We start from the raw sequence: 16,841 nt of genomic DNA, 5'->3' as shown, positions 1-16,841 counted from the left end.
CTGGCTAAGCACACACCGCTTCTGGCTCTGCTTTGGAGGGCCAGCTGCAGGTGGGACATTCCTGGCTCTGAGGTAGATGTTTGCTGAAGATAATGAATTCCTCAGCAGGTGTGGAGGCTCTTAAAAAGCCCAGCCCAGCCCAGCCTGGCTGGGGTGAAGCTCTGCTCGTGCTGCTGGCAGCCTCCAGGCCCTGGTGGTTTTTGGTGTTCTCTCCTTGCAGCAGCTCCTCCCACGCTCTGTCCTGCCTCTGGTCCTGCCACTGTAAACAGCACTTGCTGGCAGGTCAGGGCACCCACAGTGCTTTGCCTTTCTGTCCTATTTAGCTGGTCCAGACAGATTCCTGAGGCTTCTCCTGCTCCCAGGTGACTCAGGCAGGTTGGGATGGTGCTTGCCAGGCAGGTGCTGCTGAGGTCAGGCGAGGACAGGGTGGGATGCTGGGGTGCATCCTGCCTGCTGAGGCTCCTCAGGGCAGGGTGTTCTCTCACCTGGGGGAAATGGAAGGGTGGGAGGGAGGGAGAGTGACCTGCCCAGAGCCATGTGGCAGGCTGCTGGGGCTCCTGGAATCACCCAGGTCTCCAGGGCCTTGTTCCTTGCAGCTTTCCACTCAGGTTGCCTTGAGAAGGATTTATGGAGAGGGACACCAGGCAAGGCTCCAGCTCTTACCTTGCAGGTTTGTTTCTGAGCTGTCCCTTTTCTCCCCCTACTTTGTCCCTGGCCTAGCAGATTTGGGGGTCACAGTGGTCTTGGGTTGATGGTTGGACTTGATGCCCTTAGAGGTCTTCTCCAAGCTTAATGATTCTGTGATTTAGTTGACTTTGCTGGTCTTGGGGTAGGAAGATGTGATGTGGGGAGCTGAAGGGATGCTGCCTAGGTGTTGGGACAGCAAGAGGCAACTCAGGAAGTTCCCTGGGGTGTTTAACCCATTGCCCATGCTGCTTGCTGGGATTTCTAGGGTTGGTTCTTTGGGGATCTTTGTTACAACCTGCTTCAAAGCAAGAAAGTGTTGAGCAGGGTGTTGGAAACTCTGCTCCCCTCTGAGCAGAGAGGGGACAGCTGTGATGCAGAGGGTGCAGAGTGGTGGATTTCAAGCGTGGTTGTTACACTGATGTTCCTCTCCCACACCCAGCAGAGCTGGGAAAGGTCTGTAGCATTCATCTGAGAACCCAGCTGCAGAGTTCAAATCCCACAGCCCCAGCGTGCTGGGGGCTGGAAGGGGCCTCTGGGGATGGTGGAGTTAAAGCAGGATCAACTACAGGTAGTCAAGCAGGAGTATGTCCAGGCAAAATCAATACTGTGAAGGTGTATGCCTTGCCCTGAGCCTTGCTGATCATTGCCCCTGGCGTGGCTGCCCCCTGCCCTGGCTGCCCCCTGCCCTGGCTGCCCCCTGCCCTGGCTGCCCCCTGCCCTGGCTGCCCCCTGCCCGCCTGCCCCCTGCCCGCCTGCCCCCTGCCCGGCTTTCTTTGCTCCCCTGGCCCTCGTTGATGCCTCAGTTCCTCGAATCGAACCCTTGATTAACCACTGGACTTCCCTCCCCTCTCCCCCCTCTTTCCCTTAACCTTTGCAAGGCTGCAGGGCACAAGCAGCCAAGTGAGAGGAGGAGGCTGCAGAGAGCCCTCCCGGCGCGCCGCCGGCTCCTGCGCTTTCTCTCCCTAATCTCTTCCGTCAGGTTGTTTTTATCTTATCAAGCAAAAAGCCCCAGAAATAGAAAGTTTTCCATGGCTAACAGGACGAGCCCTTGGAGATGCACAAGCCCTGAGCAAGCTGCGTGTTGCCTTGCTGCTCAAACCCCCTCCCGCCCCCCTAAAGCAGCCTCTCGGGCAGCAGCAGGTTGTCAATGGCCACAGCCAGCCTCTTATCGCCCTGGGAGGAAAAGCTGCTCGTGGGAGCGGGCAGAGCTCGCACCGATGCGGGCTGGGGCTCGGCAGCCTGCGGTGGTGGAGCGCTGCCCCCCTGGAGAGCTCTCGGTCTCCCCCGGCGAGGATGAGGAGCGGCAGAGAGGGAGCTGCCGGTTGCTTTGGGTTCCTGACCAAGAGGATTCGCAAAGTATTTGGCCATTTCCCCAAGCAAAAGCCTTGGCCCGAGGGACTCCGGCTGCTGAGGAGGCCCAGCAGGGAGGGCTTGCTGCTCAGAGGTAGGCAGGGCTGTAAGTGGGGGTGCCTGGGGGTGATGAGGAGAGGAGGGGTTCCTGAAGGGAGGTTGGAGCCAGGTGGGGATTGGTCTCTTCTGCCAGGCAAGCAGCACCAGAACAAGAGGACACAGCCTCAAGCTGTGCCAGGGGAGGTTTAGGCTGGAGGCAAGGAGAAAGTTCTTCCCAGCAGGAGTTCTTAGCCATTGGAATGTGCTGCCCAGGGAGGTGGTGGAGTCCCCATCCCTGGGGGTGTTCAAGAGGGGATTGGATGTGGCACTTGGAGCCATGGTTTAGCCATGAGGTCTGTGGTGCCAGGTTGGACTTGATGATCTCTGAGGTCTCTTCCAACCTTGGGGATTCTGTGAAGTGCTGCCCTGTCTGTGCTGGCCAAGTGGAATCCTGCCCAGCTGGCACGGGACTGGCACAGGACTGGCACCAGTGCTGGTGGCACCAGCCGGCTTCAGCTCCTGCCCTGGCTGCTTCTGCAGCCCTCTGGCAGAGCACAGCTTGGGGCATTGGGGCTGCCCCCCTCCCCTTCCCTGGGGCTGCCCCCCTCCCCTTCCCTGGGGCTGCCCCCCTCCCCTTCCCTGCCCCTTAGTCAGTAGTGCACCAGCACAGGTGAGGAGTGCCCTGCTGGAGAGCAGCTCTGTGGAGATGGCCCTGGGAGTGCTGAGGACAGAAGTTCACCAGGAGCAAGCAAAGTGCCCTCGTGGCCAGTGGTCTCCTTGGGCTGCATGAAGAGTGTGGGCTGCAGGTCAAGGGAGGTTCTCCTCCCTCTCTGCTCTGCCCTGGTGAGACCACATCTGGAGCACTGGGTCCAGCTGGGAGCATCCCTGTTCAGTAGAGACAGGGAACTGCTGGAGAGAATCCAGTGAAGATGCTGAGGGGTCTGGAGCATCTCTCCAACAAGCAGAGGCTGAGAGCCCTGGGGCTGTTGGGCCTGGAGAAAAGCAGCCTGAGAGGAGATCTGATCCATGCTCAGCAAGAGCTTAAAGGGTGAAGGGCAAGAGGATGGGGCTGGGCTCTTCTCAGTGGTGCCCAGGGACAGGACACAAAGCAATAGGCACAGACTGTACAGGAGGAGAAACTTCCTTGCTGTGAGGGTGCTGAGCCCTGGAGCAGGCTGCCCAGAGAGGCTGTGGAGTCTCCTCTGGAGAGATTCCAACCCCCTCTGGCCATTGTGATCCTGGGCAAGCTGCTGTGGGTGCCCTGCTCTAGCAGAGGATGATCTCCAGAGGTCCCTTCCAGCCTCCCCCTTGCTGGGATGCTGTGTAATGGCTCAGGAGTCTCTGCCTGGCAGCTGGGGTTGCACTGCAGGGCTGGTGGTGGAACAGGGACCTCTCAGAGGGGTCACTGTCACCAGGAGGTCTTCCCTGCTCTGAACAAACAGCAAACTGCCCTTGGGCTTAGCTGTGTTTGCAACCAAACTAAACCCAAACCACCTGGTCGAGGCTGCAAGCTGCTGAGACCTCCAGTGGTGGAGCTGCAGACGTGAGGCAGGGATGGGGCTGGGTCCTTGCAGGAAAGCAAAGTCCCTTCCCTGCCTTTGCTGTCTTGGATGGTGGAGCTGGAGGTGGTGCTGTGGGCCCTACCTTGTCCTGTGGCTGGAGGAGACAGCCACCAGCTCTGGGGATGTCACGAAGCCACATCCTGCACCCGCCCCTGAGGTTACCCCGAGTGACATCAGACATCTCCTCTGAGCCAGGACAGAGCCACCAAGCCCTTGGCCTTAGCCAGCACAGGTTGCAAGCTCAACCCTCAGGTGCAGGCTGCATTTAAAGGTGTTTGTGAGCTGGGTGAAGGACTCCAGAGCTGGAGGAAAGCCTCTTTCTTCAGCACTGTCCACCTCCAGCGCCCAGACATCTGCTGGGGCTCAAGTGGCCTTCACAACTTGTGACACTGCTTCCTTCTTGGCTGCCTCTGAGCCCACCCATGGTCCTGCTTCAGAGGTGCTCCTGAGCTGTGCTGATGCTGGGAGCTTTCCTGATTCGCTGGTGTGGTTTGGTTTTCTTTGACATGAATGGCAGGGTCCTTGAGAAAGCAGGAGCTGGAGCTTCAGGAGAGATCCTGCCCCCTCCTCATTCATTTTCACAGCACACATTGCCCAGCTCAAGCACTGGAACAGGCTCCCTCCCCACTCTCCTCTTTCTCCTTTCCCTCCTTCTCCTCTCCTCTCCTCTTTCTCCTTCCCCCCCCCCCCCCCCCCCTTTCTTTCCCCTTTCCCCCCTCTCCTCTTCTCTTTCTTTCTCCTTTCCCCCTCTCCTCGCCTCTCCTCTTTTCTTTCTCCTTTCCCCCCTCTCCTCCCCTCTTTCTTTCTCCTTTCCCCTCCCTCCTCTCCTCTTTTCTTTCTCCTTTCCCCCCTCTCCTCTCCTCTTTCTTTCTCCTTTCCCCCCCCTCTCCTCTCCTCTTTCTTTCTCCTTTTCCCCCCCTCTCCTCTCCTCTCCTCTCTTTTCTCCTTTCCCCCCCTCTCCTCTCCTCTCTTTTCTCCTTTCCCCCCCTCTCCTCTCCTCTCTTTTCTCCTTTCCCCCCTCTCCTCTCCTCTCTTTTCTCCTTTCCCCCCTCTCCTCTCCTCTCTTTTCTCCTTTCCCCCCTCTCCTCTCCTCTCTTTTCTCCTTTCCCCCCTCTCCTCTCCTCTCTTTTCTCCTTTCCCCCCTCTCCTCTCCTCTCTTTTCTCCTTTCCCCCCTCTCCTCTCCTCTTTTCTTTCTCCTTTCCCCCCTCTCCTCTCCTCTTTTCTTTCTCCTTTCCCAGTGTTTCTTTGATGGACTTGAATGGAAGTTATCTCCAAGCCTAAGTGGAGGCATCCTGCTCCTCTTGGCAGCTCTGTCACGTGGCTGCTTCCCCAAGCTCTGCTGGGCTTCTAAAATTAGTGCTCCCAGTTGGGTACTGAGTGATTAGGTCTGTGAATAGGTGCTGCTGACTAAGGAGGTGTCATACTTTAATCCCCTGGAGAAATGCCTGCCTCCAATGGGCCTGAGCCAGAGGTGTGACTGGGAGCTGGGCTTTCTGTGGTCCATTTTGGGTGTTTCAGAGCCCTCACTGTGTTCCTCCTTCCCCCAGGCATAGGACCACAGAACTGTTTCAGTTGGAAGGGAGCTCTGAGATCATCCAGTCCAACCCCACCGTGGGCACCGAGCCGTGGCCCCAGGTGCCATGGCCACACATTTCTTGAACCCCTCCAGGGATGGGGACTCCACCACCTCCCTGTTCTGATCCCTGACCACTCTTGCAGTCAAGAAGCTCTTCCTAATCTCCAAACTAACCCTCCCCTGGCACAATTTCAGTCCATTTCCTCTCTTTCTACTACCTGGTACTAGGGAGAAGAGGCCAACCCTCACCTCCCTCCAGCCTCCACTCAGGGAGCTGCAGAGAGCAATGAAGTCTCCCTCAGCCTCCTCTTTGCCAGGCTGAACACCCCCAGTCCCCTCAACTGCTTCTCCCCAGACCTGTTCTCCAGCCCCTTTCCCATCTCTGTTGCCCTTCTCTAGACCTTCTCCAGCCTCTCAATATCCTCCTTGGAGTGAGGATCCCAAAACTGAAGCAAACACTGAGCCCTGGGGGAGCAGGAGGCAGCTCTCTAAATCCTGGGGCAGAGGCTCTCTACAGCTCCCTGAAGGGAGGTTGGAGCCAGGTGGGGGTTGGACTCTTCTCCCAGGCAGAGGGAGGACAAGAGGACACAGTCTCAAGCTGTGCCAGGGGAGGTTCAGGCTGGATGTGAGGAAGTTCTTCTTCATAGAGAGATTGGCCATTGGGATGTGCTGCCCAGGGAGGTGGTGGAGTCCCCATCCCTGGAGGTGTTTAGGAAGAGCCTGGATGGGCTTCCTGGTGCCATGGTTTAGTTGATCAGATGGTGCTGGGTGATAGGTTGGACTGGATGATCTCAAAGGTCTCTTCCAACCTGGTTTATTCCATTCCTACTCCATTCCTATTCCATTCCATTCTATGGGCTGGCAGCAGCTGTTGTGGTGAACCTGCAAGTGGAGCATCCTCACCTTGGCACCTCCAGCAGAGCCTTGGCACCTCCAGCAGAGCCTTGGCACCTCCAGCAGAGCCTTGGCACATGCCCCCCCTTCTCCCCCCCCATTAAAGGGCCTTTCCAGTTGCTCTAAAGGTCACCCATTTAATTACTGTGTAACTGTGCAGCTTAGCTCTAATTAACCCCCAAAAGCAAGGCTCCCTGCCTTCCCCTGGGCTCACTTGAGACAACTGGCTTGGAAGGAGAGGCTGACAGACAGCTTGTGCCAGATGAATGTGAAATGAGAAATTATTCCCTTCCTTCCCCTGGAGATTGATGTTTCCCCACCTCAGGCACCAGCTCCCAGCTCTTCTCATTCAGTCCTTTTTTAGGGGGGGGGGGGGGGGCATCCCAGCACTCCCTGAGCAGAAATCCCTCTTCCTAGGGCAAACATGAGAGACTCCTCTGCTCTCCTGCAAGCCCTGGGCATTCAAAACCAGTGACCCAAATGCTTAAAGGGGGAGAAAAAATAGGCAAGAGGGGGGGGGAGGGGAAAGAAGAAGGGTATTTAAGCCCCAAGCTTACTGGCTTGGAGCAGGGTCCAGGGCTGGACACTCAGCTCCACCTCCTCTGGAGTGGCCTCTCCTGTCTTGGCTTTTGGGGTGTAATTCTTTAATGAAATACCCCAAAGGGCAAGTGTGGAGTCTTGCATCTGGGAAAGAACAACCCCATGGACCAGGAGAGGTTGGGGACTGAGCTGTTGGAGAGGGACCTGGTGGGCAGAAGGATGCCCATGAGCCAGCAGCATGCCCTGGGGGCTAAGGCAGCCAAGGGCATCCTGGGGTGTGTGTGAGTAGGTCCAGAGAGGTTCTCCTCCTGCTCTGCTCTGCCCTGCTGAGGCCACATCTGGAATCTTGTGTCCACTTCAGTTCAAGAAGGAGCTCAGGGAACTGCTTGAGAGAGTCCAGCAGAGAGCTGCTGCAGGCAGTGGAACATCTCTGTGAGGACAGCTGAGGGAGCTGGGAGCAGAGCAGCCTGGGGCTGCCCTCATTGCTGGGGATAAAGATGTGCAGGGCAGTGGGGGGAGGATGGAGCCAGGCTCTGCTCAGGGATGTCCAAGGGGCAGCACAAGGGGCACTGGGGGCAAGCTGGAACAGAGGAGGTGCCACAGAAACAGAGGAGGTGCCACAGGTACAGAAAGGAAAGCTTTGTCCCTGTGAGGGTGGCAGAGCCCTGGAGCAGGCTGCCCAGAGAGGTTGTGGAGTCTCCTGCTCTGCAGAGCTTCCAAACCTGCCTGGATGTGCTCCTGGGTGACCTGTTGTAGGTGCTCTGGCAGAGGGGGGGGGGTTGGATTGGATGATCTCCAGAGGTCCCTTCCACCTCCTGAGGTTCTGTGGCTGATTCTCAGGTCGCTGACCGCTCTGGCATTTCAGGACCTCGAAAAGCAAATTTCCTGTTGTTTGTCCAGGGGTTAACAATTAAAAGGCTGAGAAGGGCTTCTTAAAGTGGCAGCAGGGCGCTGGATGCAGGCAGGAGGAGAAGCTGGGGCTGGGGGACCCAGAGCCACCAGGCTGTGATGAGCAGTGTCTGCTAGGTGGAAGTGGCTGTGCTGAAAGCTGCTGCTGGGCTGTGGGAGACCAGGACCCTGTGCAGCATGAGGCCACAGCTGGGCCCTGCAGAGCTGCCCATGCCACTTGGAGCAGGCTGCCCAGGGAGGTGGTGGAGTCACTGTTCCTGGAGGTGTTCAAGAGACCTGGGGCCATGGCACCTGGGGCCATGGTTCAGTGGCTGCAGTGGCCTCAGGTTGCAGGCTGGGCTTGATGGTCTGGGAGGTGTTCCCCAGCCTTAGTGATTCTGTGATGCTAAGATGAAGCCTCCCTCCTTCCCTTGGGCAGTGGCCAAGCTTTTGCTGCTGGTGACACCCCCAAGGGGCAGGGCTGGGCAGTTGTGGAGCCCATGGCTTGGTGGGACTTGAGCATTGTGTGTTCACAGGGCAGGGCAAGGCAGCAGGATCAGGGCAGGGCCCCTGCCTGTGCCACAGCATTGCAGCAAGGAATGCAGATTGCCCTGGGGAGAGGCTGTGGCTCCCCTCTGGCCGAGGTGTTCTGGCAGCTCTCCCCACCTGCAGGACTGTGCCTGGCATGGGGAGGTGTGCCTGGCATGGGGAGGTGTGCCTGGATGGCAGCTCTGGCTGTGCCGGTGCCCGTGAGCGCTGGGGTGCCCGTGAGCGCTGGGGTGCCCGTGAGCGCTGCTGTGCCCTCCCTCCGCAGCCTGGCCCCTCGCTGGGGGGCAGGCTGTGGCTCTGGGGGCCTCACTGTCTCGTTTCTCCCCTGCAGACTGCAGGTACACGTGCCACCAGGAGTGCCGCAGCCTCATCCAGCTGGATTGTCGCCAGCCAGCCCAGTGCCAGAGCCAGCTCTCGCCCGAGGGCACCCTCCTGCCACCCTGCAGCCAGGTATGCTGGGGAGGGAGCTCCCTGGGGGGCAGCAGCCCCAGTTCTCTCTCTGTTCCAGTCCCTTCAGCATCTTTGTAGCCCTCTGCTGTCCCCTCTCCAGCAAGTCCCTGTCCTTCTGGAGCTGGGGAGCCCGGAACTGGGCACAGCTCACCAGGGCAGAGGAGAGGAGGGGGGAGGGAACCTCCCTTGCCTTGCAGGGGCGACATCCCTGGGGGTGTTTAAGAGCAGCCTGGGTGAGGCACTCAGTGCCATGGGCTGGTGGATTAGATAGGGTTGGGTGAGCTGTTGGACTTGATGAGCTTGGAGGTCTCTTCCTACCTGGTTGATTCTGGGATGGTTCTGGGATTGATTCTAGGATTGATCCTAGGATTGACTCTGGGATGGTTCTGGGATGACTCTGTGATGATTCTAGGATGGTTCTGGGATTGGTTCTGGGATTGATTCTGAGATGGTTCTGGGATTGGTTCAGAGGTGGTTCTGGGATTGATTCTGAGATGATTCTGGAATTGGTTCTGGGATTGATTCTGAGATGGTTCTGGGATTGATTCAGAGGTGATTCTGGGATTGGTTCTGGGATTGATTCAGAGGTGATTCTGGGATTGGTTCTGGGATTGATTCTGAGATGGTTCTGGGATTGGTTCTGGGATTGATTCTGAGATGATTCTGTGATTGGTTCTGGAATTGATTCTGGGATGATTCTGTGATTAGTTCTGGGATTGGTTCTGTGATTTGTTCTGGGATTGATTCTGGGATTGATTCTGAGATGATTCTGGAACTGATTCAGAGGTGGTTCTGGGATTGGTTCTGGGATTGGTTCTGGGATTGATTCTGAGATGATTCTGGGATTGGTTCTGGGATTGATTCTGGGATTGATCCTAGGATTGGTTCTGGGATGGTTCTGGGATCGATTCTGGGATGGTTCTGGGATTGATTCTGTGATTGATTCTGGGATTGGTCCTGGGATTCTTTGCTGGCCACAACCTTCTTGATGCATCCCACCCAGGAGAGACACTTGAAGATGCTTGGAAGCAGGGGGGAGGAAGGGGGTTGCACACTGCAAACTCCAGGAGCTTTAAATGAATAGCTGCTGTGGTTGGAAGTCATTAACCAGCAGTATCAATTGTGAGCAAACTGGGAAGCATCAGAGAAATAGCTCCTTAAAGACCAGGGAGTTAGGTGGCTCCCATGTAATGCCAGGCAGTAGCAATTTGGGCTTTGATCCAGCAAGGTACTTAAGAGTGTATCAGACTTGGCTCCCAGATTAGCCTCCCTGGGGGGAAACCCGGGCTCAGCTGAAGCTGGGAGAGGCCTCAGCAGCACCAAGAGTTTGCCCCCTGATTTTGGCAGAGCTGGTGCTGCTCTTTCCATCTGCAGAGAGGTGCAGGTCACTGGTGGAAGGGTTCTCCAGGGGGCTGCTGTGCAAGTAGCTGCTAACTGGGGCTGCTGTTGAACCCCTGGCTCAAAGCAGGGCTTGGGTTTGCTTGGTTGGTTTATTACAGAGCTGACCTTGCCAGGCAGGTAGACCACAATGGAAAAGTTCTTCAGGATGAAGGTGGTGAGACTCTGGAGAGAGAGATTGTGGCTGCCTCCTCCCTGGAGGTGTTGAAGGCCAGGTTGGAAGAGGCCCTGAGCAGCCTGGGGTGGTGGGAAGTGTCCCTGCCCAGGGCAGGGGATTGGAGTAGATGATTTCTGAGGTCCCTTCTAACCTAAGCCATTCTCTCATCCTAATGATTGTTGTGAGTCTAGTTGGAGGTGTCCCTGCCCATGGCAGGGGTGGTGGAGTGGATGATCTGTTTGAGAAGGACCAAAGGCTCTGGTTTTGGAAAACCTGTTCCTCATCCTCCTGTTGTGTCCACAGAATACATTGAGACCTTCCTAGAAGAGTCTGTGGGAGAGGGGAGAAGTAGAAGGTCATAGGATCATAGAATCAACCAGGTTGGACAAGATCTCAGAGATCACCAAGTCCAAGCTGTCATCCAACACCTCCTGACAACCAAACCATGGCTCCAAGTGCCACATCCAGTCCCCTCTTCAACACCTCCAGGGATGGGGACTCCACCACCTCCCTGGGCAGCACATCCCAATGGCAAACAACTCTTTCTGGGAAGAACTTCTTCCCAACATCCAGCCTAAACCTCCCCTGGCACAGCTTGAGACTGTGTCCTCTTGTTCTGGTGCTGCTTGCCTGGGAGAAGAGCCCAACCCCCACCTGTCTACAACCTCCCTGCAGGGAGTTGGAGAGAGCAAGGTCTCCCCTGAGCCTCCTCTTCTGCAGGCTAATCAACCCCAGCTCCCTCAGCCTCTCCTCCCAGGGCTGTGTGGGGGTTGGCCTAGATGACCTTCAAAGGTCCCTCCCAACCCCAAGTGTTCTGTGGCTCTGTGATCTCTAAGGTCCTTTCCAACCGAATCTGTGAGCCTGTGGCAATGAGAGCCCCTTGGAGCAATGCACTTGGGGGTGCCTCCAGCCTCACCTTGCAAAGCTGCTTGCCCCCCACCTGCAGCACCCAGGGGCTGAGGCTCTGCTGAAGCTCTGAACTCCTGAGCCAAGGCTCACTCTCTGCCCCCGTTGCACATGCTCAGTGTAAGCCTCTTTCTCTGCTAAACATAGCCTGGAGAAGCTGAGGAGCTCTGTGCTCTGCTGAAGGCCTGTGTGCTGCTAAGAGGATAGCTTATTGAGTTGCACTCCTCCAAGCTGCTTTGTGAGGGCTTGTGCCATTTGGCAGCTTGCCTTCCCTTTTGAGATGCAGATGTTGTGTCCTCCTCCTGGTTCTGTACACTGACATCCTGGTTTGTGCTGGGGAAGGGGAGGGGATGCTGCTGGCTGTGGAGCAATCAAAGGCTTGCAGCAGTTGAAGTCCTTCAGCCCAGCAGATACAGATGGGAGGGTAGGCAACACCATCTGCAAGCTATCAAGAGGGGAAGAGGGTTTCGTGCGTGGATGGGGGATCGCGTGAGGATCTTGGAGTGCTTGGGGACCATCAAAGGAGCTCTGTGACCCCAAGAGATAGCCCCAGCTCCCAGGAGGGGTTTGATGGGCTCACTGGAGTAGTCAAGCTGGGGAGAAGAGCCAAGGCTGCTGCCTGCTTGCTCCCCGTGCTCGCTGGTCAGCTGTAAAAGCAGCAGCTGGGGACGGTGAGAGTTGTGCCTCGGAGAGGGCACGGAGGAGCTGGCACCAGGAGGAGCTGGCACCAGGAGGAGCTTCTGGGCAGGGGGTGCCCTCACTCTGCTTGGCTGGTGGGTGTGGAAGGAGAGAGCAGAAGCAAGAGGCTGAGGAGGTGTGCTGCTGCTGTGCCAGGGGCACTCCCTGGGGCACTATTGGAGCCAGCACTCTCGGCAGCCATCTCTGAGCCCTTCAATAAGAGCAAGTGCAGGGTCCTGCATCTGGGTCGAGGCAATCCCAGGCACAAATCCAGGCTGGGCAGTGACTGGCTGGAAAGTAGCCCTGAGGAGAGAGCCTTGGGGGTGCTGGTGGACAAAAAGCTCAACATGAGCTCTCAGTGTGCACTTGCAGCCAGCAGAGCCAATCAGATCCTGGGCTGCAGCAGGAGAAGTGTGGCCAGCAGGGCAAGGGAGGTGATCCTCCCCCTCTGCTCAGCCCTGGTGAGACCCCACCTGGAGTACTGTGTCCAGTTCTGGAGCCCCTATTACAAGAGGGATGTGGAGGTGCTGGAAGGTGTCCAGAGAAGGGCCACAAGGATGAGCAGAGGTCTGGAGCTGCTCTGCTGTGAGGACAGACTGAGGGAGTTGGGGCTGTTCAGTCTGCAGAAGAGAAGGCTCCAAGGTGACCTCATTGTGGCCTTCCAGTATCTGAAGGGGGCCTACAGGAAGGCTGGGGAAGGACTTCTCAAGATCTCAGGTAGTGATAGGACTAGGGGGAATGGAATGAAGCTGGAGGTGGGGAGATTCAGGCTAGATGTGAGGAGGAAGTTCTTCCCCATGAGAGTGGTGAAACCCTGGAATGGGTTGTCCAGGGAGGTGGTTGAGGCCCCATCCTTGGGGGTGTTTAAGAGCAGGCTGGCTGAGGCTGTGGCCAGCCTGATGTAGTGTGGGGTGTCCCTGCCCATGGCAGGGGGGTTGGAACTAGATGATCCTTGTGGTCCCTTCCAACCCTGAATGAAACTATGAAACTATGATGAGTTTGGCTTTGCACATCTGCCCAGTGCTGAGCCCTGCAGGTCTGATCCTGCATGGCCTGGGAAAGCTCTGCTGCTCCTGCTGTGGAGCTCACTGCACTCTCCATCTGAACATCTCCCATGCCTTTGTAGCTCTCCATCACATCTTGGTGCTCTCCAGTCCTTCCCTTGCAGATCCAGGCTGCTTCCAGACATGAAAACCTCCTTCTGCCTCTGCCCTGCCCTTTGTGGTGCCCCTTGTAGTTCCTTATCCTTCCTTGGATTCTTTCAAGCCCACCCCCTGTGCAGTCAGCAGGGAGCTCTGCAGCTAGAGCAGGTTGCTCAGTGCCCCAAAGAACCTCACCTGCAATGCTTCCAGGGATGGGGCATCTCATCTACCACCTCTCTGGGCAACCTGGGCCGGGGTCTCCTCACCCCCAGCACACCAAATGTCTTCCTTATAGACCCATAGAAGGCTTTGGAGTGGAAGGGACCTTGAGAGGTCATCTGGTCCAATCCTAGGTGAGCCTGTGGCAGGATGTGCTGCATGGCTCCTCCTGGGATCCCCCAGCAAAGGAAGGTGATGGTCTGTGGGGAGTGGATCCCTTGCCCTGCCCCACTCCAGAAATAGCTTTGATCTTCAGCAGGGAAGGTCAGAGCTGCTTTGAAAGCTGCAGGGTATTAGTGGGGTGGTGGCAGCTCTGGAGGCTTTGAAGGAGAGGAGGAGGAGGAGGATGAAGGAGGCAGCTTTGGGAAGGGGTCTGTGCCAGGCTGGTTTCTGCAGAACAGGGAGGGGGGCAGAGGGGGTCAGGGATGATGATGTTGCTCTGAGGCTCTTTCTGAGGCCAGTGCAGCATTTTGGTGGCTCTGGAGTGAGTGCTGCTTGCAAGCAGGACGCAGGAGCTCCCCAGCGTGCTCCTGGGCTGCAGTCAGAGCTGCTGAAACCTCTCCTGCTGCTCTAAAATCAGCTGCAGAGCAGAAAGGCACCCAGTGCCCACCCTCAGCATGATGGCCAGGGCTCCTGGCACCCCTGCAGAGGCTCCAAAGCTGTGTCCTCACCAGCCTCCCCCCTTCCCCCACCACCTTTTGGGCAGCATGGTCCAGCCTGGGCTTGCTCCCCTAGGACAGGCGATGCGAGGTGGCTCTGGAGGATGCTCCAGCAGGGAAGGAGCCAGGAGCCAGCGTTCCGCGGGGACGTAGCTCGGGTAGCAAAGGAGGTGCCCAGGGCCCGGGCAGCGCCTCGGGCCAGCCCCCAGCGCGCAGCGGGGGTGAGAAATGGTGCAAGAGGAAGCGGTGCAAGAGGAAGGGGAGGCGATGCTGCGGGGGCACCCAGGGCACCAGGCGGCGGGTGGGGAGCCGGGCTTGGGTGCCAGGAGCAGGAGCGAACTCCCAGCTCTGCCCCTTCCATGCTGCGCAGAGAGGTGGGAGGAGGAGGAGGAGGAGGAGAGGGAAGGGTTACCCAGCGCTGCTGCCTGCTAGAGCAAGAGCTGGGCTGGCTCCGGAGGATGAGCAGAAGGAGCTGCCGCAGCTAAGCGCCGGCGAGCTGGGGACGTGAGCGTGGGCTCGCTGCTGGCGTGGGAGCTGGAGTGGGGACCACCGATGGTCGCCAGCACCCCCGCGCCCCCCATGCACGCTTGGCCTCTTGCTTCTGACCATCGGCAGCAGCATGAGCAGCGGCTACTGTAGCTTGGATGAAGACCTCGAGGATTGCTTTTTCACAGCCAAAACCTCCTTCTTCCGGAGCGCCCAGAGCAAGGTCCCTGCCAAGGTAACAGCTCCCAAACTCGGCAGAGAGGCTGCGCTTGGCGGGGGGTCTGCGGGCAGGGGGCTGGTGGCGTTACCCCTGTGCCTGGGGGGGCTTGGAGCTAGGGGAGGTGGTGGTGTTTGGTCTGTGCCTGGAGGGGTTGGAGCTAGGGGAGATGGTGGTGTGTGGTCTGCACCTAGGGGGGTTGGAGCTAGGGGAGGTGGTGGTGTTTGGTCTGTGCCTGGGGGGCTTGGAGCTAGGGGAGGTGGTGGTGTTTGGTCTGTGCCTGGGGGGCTTGGAGCTAGGGGAGGTGGTGGTGTTTGGTCTGTGCCTGGGGGGGCTTGGAGCTAGGGGAGGTGGTGGTGTTTGGTCTGTGCCTGGGGGGCTTGGAGCTAGGGGAGGTGGTGGTGTTTGGTCTGTGCCTGGGGGGGCTTGGAGCTAGGGGAGATGTTGGTATTGCCTCTCTGATGAGGGGGTTGCAGTTGAGGGGAGATGATGGTGTTACCTCTGTGCCTAGGGGGGTTGGAGCTAGGGGAGATGGTGGTGTTTGGTCTGTGCCTGGGGGGGTTGGAGCTAGGGGAGATGTTGGTATTACCTCTCTGCTTGGGGGAGGGCTGCAGCTAGGGGAGATGATGGTTACCTCTATGATGGGGGGGCTGCAGTTGAGAGGAGATGTTGGTATTACCTCTCTGCTTGGGGGAGGGCTGCAGCTAGGGGAGATGATGGTGTTACCTCTATGATGGGGGGGCTGCAGTTGAGGGGAGATGTTGGTATTACCTCTGTGCTTGGGGAGACTGCAGCTAGGGGAGATGTTGGTGCTTCCTGCATGCCTTGGGGGGACTGCAGTTAAGGGGAGATGTTGGTATTACCTCTGTGCTTGAGGGGGGCTGCAGCTAGGGGAGATGTTGGTGTTTGCTCCATGCCTTGGGGGGCTGCAGCTAGGGGAGATGTTGGTGTTTGCTCCATGCCTTGGGGGGACTGCAGCTAGGGGAGATGTTGGTGTTTGCTCCATGCCTTGGGGGGACTGCAGCTAGGGGAGATGTTGGTGTTTGCTCCATGCCTTGGGGGGCTGCAGCTAGGGGAGATGTTGGTGTTTGCTCCATGCCTTGGGGGGCTGCAGCTAGGGGAGATGTTGGTGTTTGCTCCATGCCTTGGGGGGCTGCAGCTAGGGGAGATGTTGGTGTTTGCTCCATGCCTTGGGGGGCTGCAGCTAGGAGAGATGTTGGTGTTTGCTCCATGCCTTGGGAGGGCTGCAGCTAGGAGAGATGTTGGTGTTTGCTCCATGCCTTGGGGGGCTGCAGCTAGGGGAGATGTTGGTGTTTGCTCCATGCCTTGGGGGGCTGCAGCTAGGAGAGATGTTGGTGTTTGCTCCATGCCTTGGGAGGGCTGCAGCTAGGAGAGATGTTGGTGTTTGCTCCATGCCTTGGGAGGGCTGCAGCTAGGAGAGATGTTGGTGTTTGCTCCATGCCTTGGGGGGCTGCAGCTAGGAGAGATGTTGGTGTTTGCTCCATGCCTTGGGGGGCTGCAGCTAGGGGAGATGTTGGTGTTTGCTCCATGCTTTGGGGGGACTGCAGCTAGGGGAGATGTTGGTGTTTGCTGCACGTTTGGCTGCAGGTGCTGCCAAAATTAGCTTGCAGCTGGAGTCAGGGCAGAGCTGCTGGCAAGGGAGGAAGGTTCCCCTCTGCCTCTTCCAGGCTCCCCACTCCCATGCAGGGACTCTGCACTGCTGCAGATTTCCCTCAGCCATGTCTTGACCTTTTGCAAGCCAGGTTGGTCCTTCCCCAGGGGATCCACAGCGAAGGGGCAGGCTCCAAGTGTGGTTTTTGTCAGCTTCAGGGCAGGGGGGGGTGGGGAGGCAGCTGCCATAGGATCAGCTTCTGGCCAGGAAGCTGTGGTTTGGCCTCAGAACATCTTCACCAGGGGTGCAAGTGGCACCTGTGGGGTGGATGGGACAGTTAGAGGGCTTAATGAATCTGTGACCTTAAGACAGTGATGGATCTGGTCCCTTCCTGGGGGTGTGTGCTTGGGAGAGAGTGCTTGGCTGGGCAGTGTTTCACCCCAGGGTGGCATTTCAGTGTCAGCAGCATTGCCAAGGCTGCTTCCTGGCTTTTAGGTGCTGGCTGAAAAAGCCCAAACCAAACCCTAAAAGTCATAAACTTTGGGGCCCCAACCAGAACTGAGCTTAAAAGGAGAAGGCAAGGAGGCTCTGCTGCGGAAGTGGGGGTTTCACTCAGGAACCAGAGCTCCCAGAGAGGAGAGCTGGCCCCAGGAGCAGCTTTGCTTTTTCCACTTGGAAATTCCCCTGTGGAAGCCCCAGCACTGCCAGGCTCCTCCTGATCCCTGCTCTGTCTGCACCCCCTGAGCTGGCAGCCCCAGCACTGCCAGGCTCCTCTTGATCCCTTCTCTCTCTGCACCCCCTGAGCTGGCAGCCCCAGCACTGCCAGGCTCC

At 57.9% G+C, this 16,841-nt stretch overlaps 1 protein-coding gene across 3 annotated transcripts in view; it reads left to right on the top strand.

The window, feature by feature from the left end:
• Window positions 1–16,841, top strand: part of RASSF5 (Ras association domain family member 5) — a 42,205-nt gene that overhangs the window by 6,616 nt on the left and 18,748 nt on the right. Inside the window, exons 1-2 of one of the 3 annotated variants that reach the window (XM_068159635.1) lie at window positions 586–670; window positions 8,418–8,536. In XM_068159635.1, the coding sequence (XP_068015736.1) occupies window positions 628–670; window positions 8,418–8,536 (162 nt within the window). In that variant the 5' untranslated portion in view covers window positions 586–627. Of the gene's footprint in view, window positions 1–585; window positions 671–8,417; window positions 8,537–13,436; window positions 14,417–16,841 lie in introns of those variants that run through there. The other 2 variants (XM_068159634.1, XM_068159636.1) reach the window with 2 other exon arrangements.

The sequence above is a fragment of the Melanerpes formicivorus genome, unplaced genomic scaffold (assembly GCF_026170545.1).
Source record: "Melanerpes formicivorus ecotype bairdi unplaced genomic scaffold, bMelFor1.0.p_v2 SCAF_46, whole genome shotgun sequence".
NCBI lineage: Eukaryota > Metazoa > Chordata > Aves > Piciformes > Picidae > Melanerpes > Melanerpes formicivorus.
This window is presented reverse-complemented; position numbering and strand designations above follow the sequence as displayed.